The sequence below is a fragment of the Primulina huaijiensis genome, chromosome 18 (assembly GCF_012295235.1).
Source record: "Primulina huaijiensis isolate GDHJ02 chromosome 18, ASM1229523v2, whole genome shotgun sequence".
In the NCBI taxonomy this organism is placed as follows: domain Eukaryota; kingdom Viridiplantae; phylum Streptophyta; class Magnoliopsida; order Lamiales; family Gesneriaceae; genus Primulina; species Primulina huaijiensis.
In genome coordinates this window covers 14,043,732-14,048,292 of record NC_133323.1, presented here as the reverse complement: position 1 = coordinate 14,048,292, position 4,561 = coordinate 14,043,732, and the positions used below count along the sequence as shown (strand labels likewise).

Here is a 4,561-nt window from a genome sequence, read left to right as displayed (position 1 = left end):
AAATGGGGTAGAAAAATTTCGCTTAATTGATAATTATTGAGGATTAAATGTTGAGGGAATTATCTACCAAGAATGGATTAAGGAAATGAATCAAGTAGTGAGTTGTCAAATATTTTTGAATTTAGGATAGGGATGGCCGAATTCATCTAGTTAAAATGGGTAGGGAAATTGCTTAAATATTAATTATTGAAGATTAAGTGTGATTGGATTATCTTCCAAGAAAATGGATAAGGAAAAGAATCAAAGAAATGAGTTGTTAAACTTTTTAAATCTACCAAGGAAATGGTCGATTTTTATTAGGTGAAAAGGAGGGAAATATTGCTAGATAACATGGTAGAAATATTGCTTAAATATTAATTAGTGATGAATAAAAATTTAGGAGATTATCTAACAAGAAAAGGAAAGGAAAGATATTAAAGAAATGAGTTGTAAATCAAAATTAAATCTTTTAAGAAGAGGGGTGGCCGATTTTATCTAAGTAAATGGGATAGGAAAATATTTCTTAATTATTGAATTTTAAATCTTTAGTGTTTTATCTACCCATTAAATATTTTTGTGGATTAATAAACCACTTTAGGATAGACATTATTTTGCATGCATGGCTAAATCTTTAAATTAAATTGCTAATATGTTAAGTCATAATTTATTAAATAAAATAAGCCTAGATTAACTTATCTCAATTGGTTACATATTTTAGTTTTGGCTTTTAATTAAATTATTGGACATAAAGAATTTTTTTACTACTTACCTCAAGTTAATTAAATAAATTCTTAAACATTCTTTTATACTAAAATAACTTATTATTTATCTTAAATAAATTTTAGGAATGTTTTCTTAATATTAAATTTTATCTCTTTACTCTTAACTGAAAAAGCTAATAATTAAACTACTGCATTAAAATAATTAAATTTAAAGAAAAAAAATTTAATACTCATGCAATGAAAATCATTTTAATTTAAATACTAAGAATTATGCATGGCTTATACGTAGTCTAATTTACGGGTTCTACAATACAAGTAGTGTCTCCATATCTTTAAGGCAAAAACCACGGCAGCTAACTCCAGATCATGAGTCGGAGAGTTCTTTTCGTGTACCTTCAACTGTCTGGAGGCATATGCGATGACTCGGCCATGCTGCATCAGTACAGCGCCTAATCCAGGTTTAGAAGCATCGGTGTACAACACAAAGTTGCCTTGCCCTGATGGCATGGCTAAAACTGGCGCTGTTATAAGAGCTTGCTTCAAAGTGTCAAAATTTTCTGACAGTTAGCACTCCATACAATCTTGGCATTCTTCTTCGTCAATGAGGTGAGTGGCACTGCAATAGAAGAAAATCCCTTCATGAATTTTCTATAGTAACCCGCTAAGCCTAAGAAACTGCGAATCTCTGATGCGTTCTTCGGTTCAACCCAATCTTTCACTGTTTCTACCTTGGACGGATCAACTTCAATGCCACTACTAGAAATAACATGTCCCAAAAATGCCATATTCTCTAACCAAAATTCACACTTGCTGAATTTTGCAAACAACTTACGATTCTGCAGTACTTGCAATGCAGTGTGTAGATGCTGGCCATGCTCCTCATGATTCTTCGAATAAATGAGGATGCCATCTATGAAGACGATGACAAACTGATCCAAGTAAGGCTGAAAAACGCGATTCATGAGATCCATGAAAATTGCTGGAGCATTTGTCAATACATACGGCATCACTAGAAATTCGTAATGCCCATAGCGATTTCTGAAGGCTGTCTTGTGCACATCTGCGTCTTTCAGCCTTAGCTGATGGTACCCGGAGCGAAGATCTATCTTAGAAAACACACAAAGCTCCTTGCAATTGATCGAATAAGTCCTCGATCCTAGGAAGTGGGTACTTATTCTTCACTGTAACTCTGTTCAGCTCCCGATAATCGATGCAAAGCCTCATGCTTCCATCCTTCTTCTTCACGAAGAGTACTGGTGCGCCCCAAGGTGAGCAACTAGGGCGTATGAATCCTTTATCCAATAGCTCCTGTATCTGCTGTTTGAGCTCCTTAATCTCTGCGGGCGCTAATCGATATGGTGCTTTGGAGATTGGCACAGTACCTGCCATAAGTTCAATAGAAAACTCCACCTCGCGCTCAGGTGGGATACCCGCGATATCGTCAGGGAATACATCGGGAAAACCTCTGACAACTGGGACCTCTGCTACTGTCTGACTGGTAGCAGCAGGGGCTGAAATAATGCTCGCTAAGAATGCCTGGCATCCCTTAGCTATAAGCTTCCTTGCTTTAAGGCATGATATCATCCGAGGCAAGTTGCTTCATCCACTTGGCTCGAACACAAACTCCTCTTCACCTAATGGTCTGACCCTCACTGATTTTTGTTGGAAGTCGATTGTTACTCCATTCTTTGACAACCAATCCATTCCTAGAATGATGTCAAACTCGAGCATCGGCAATACTATAAGGTCAGCATATACTGTGTGGCCTTGTAGCTCGAGACTCAAGTCTCTGACCACACTAGAAGTAGACAGTTTCTCTCCAGATGGAATGGTCACAGAATAACTCACATCGAGCCTGGTGGGCTTGACGTCCAAAAATTTCACAAAGCCGTCTGATATAAAAGAATGAGTAGCCCCAGAATCTAATAGAGCATTTGTGGCTACTCCAGCTATATAGATCATCCCTGAGATAATGTTAGCATATATTCAACCCAACAATTTACAAAAAGGCTAACTTAATCTCATGCATAGGCTAAATCCACTATCCTAAAGTTCTCATGCAAATTTCGAAAATTAGCCTACTAGTATACCCAAAAATTCGAACCATGCAAAATATATTCCAACAAATAATACGGTGCTAAATAAATTATATTACCTGTCAAGAGTGTCGTGTCTGGGTCTGCCTCCTCGGCATGCATCGCAAAGACTCGGCCCTGAGTCGGCTGCTTCCACTGTGAACAGTTCTTGAGTACGTGGTCAGTCGATCCACACTAGAAGCACTTGCCAGAACCCCATAAACATTCTCCTTCATGCTTGCGACTGCACTTTGGGCACACTGGATATTTAGTAAGTCTCTGAGCGGCCTTCTTTTGTGGTTGCTGTACTTTTCCCTTGTTAGGCCCTTGAAACGGCTTCTTAGCTGGCTGCTGAACCTGTCGCTGAGGTGCCTGGAATGGCCTCTTGCCCTGCCTATAAGTCTCGATGTCCTTCAAATCCTGTTCAGCCGCTAAAGCTCTTGTCACTACAATGGCATAACTAGAAGGACAAGCTACACGAACATCACGGCGCAAGATCGACTGTAAACCATCCATGAAATGCCTCAGTTTCTCCCTTGCGTTATTAGCTATCAGGGTCACGAAGTGACACCCCTGCTCGAATTTCCTCACGAACTCCACCACACTGCGGTCTCCCTGTCTTAACGTCATAAACTCCCTAGTCAATCGGGAGCGTACATCATCGGTGAAGTACTTGGAGTAGAAAACCTCCTTGAAGCCTTCCCAAGTCAGATTCTGTAGATTCACAGACACTAATGCTCCTTCCCACCATAACCGAGCATCGTCCTTCAGCAAATAAGTGGCACACCTAACCCTATCAGCATCCTGCAGCTCCATAAAGGTAAAGATCACCTCTATGGACTTAATCCATCTCTCTGCAACCATAGTATAAGTCGTACCCCCAAAGTCCTTGGGATCCATCTTACGGAATCGCTCATACGCTGCCTCAGGCCTTGTCCTCCTATCCACCTCAGTATTGTTCCTCGAAAACTGTGCAAAGAACTGAGTCATACCCGCGAGCATCTGAGACTGAAGGTCTGGTGGTGTACGTGGGGGGGGGGATTTCTCTGCTCATCATGAGCCTCACGGCTCTCACAATCAACAGCACGCCTAGGAGGCATACTGTACCACAATTTAACCCAACACGTAACCAACATGCATAACTGAATTACTCATATAACATGCTAAAGTGATTCAAAAACTTAAACATGCAGTTTAAAGGAACTTGCACTTAATACTTAATATATTTAAAATCGTAAAAACTTATAGACTTGAGGCGTGACTCCATGAGCTTCTCGCAACCAGCAGTGGCAAAACCTTATATCAGGAAACCTTTCGCTCTGATACCAATTGTGACGAACCGTATCTTAAAATACTAATACTTTAACATTTGCGGAAAAATTTAAAATTTTATTATTAAATGATTTATTAAAAGTATAGCTCTTAAAATAAATTAACGGTCACCACTCATACTAAAATAAAATTAATATTAAAACTCCATCATTTAAAAAAAATTACCAACATCCAATTAATCCTAAAATCCAAAAAATATACTAATTTAATTTAAAAATAGTCTAACAAAATTATAAATGTAATTTGCTTATTACCAATCCTACTAAATCAAAAGTCAGAGTAAATAATTTAAAAAACGTGCGTAATAATATAATTTAAATTAAAAGGTCCTCGGGTTTGCACTGCCACTGGCCCGAGTCTGCTCACTGGTCACCGCCTCCTGTCTCCTCAATTACATCATCTGCACCAATCAAGTCTAGTGAGTCTAATAACTCAGAATGCATAAACCGTGAA

At 38.7% G+C, this 4,561-nt stretch overlaps 1 protein-coding gene across 1 annotated transcript; it reads right to left on the bottom strand.

Moving 5' to 3' along the window:
- Positions 1-2,300: 2,300 nt before the first annotated feature.
- Positions 2,301-3,766, bottom strand: LOC140963949 (uncharacterized). Its single transcript, XM_073423429.1, has 3 exons — positions 3,434-3,766; positions 2,986-3,277; positions 2,301-2,665 (listed from the first exon to the last, which is right to left on the bottom strand). Exons 1-3 carry the CDS (start codon positions 3,764-3,766, stop codon positions 2,301-2,303), a joined length of 990 nt encoding a protein of 329 aa, XP_073279530.1.
- Between the last annotated feature and the right edge of the window lie 795 nt (positions 3,767-4,561).

Coding starts and splice junctions, on each gene's coding strand:
- LOC140963949 (XM_073423429.1), bottom strand. CDS start 3,766: ATGACTCAGTTCTTTGCACAGTTTTCGAGGAACAATACTGAGGTGGAT. Junction 3,278..3,433: donor CCAAGTACTTCACCGATGAT/GTACGCTCCCGA, acceptor GATGGTTTACAG/TCGATCTTGCGCCGTGATGT. Junction 2,666..2,985: donor AGAATGTTTATGGGGTTCTG/GCAAGTGCTTCT, acceptor ACATTATCTCAG/GGATGATCTATATAGCTGGA.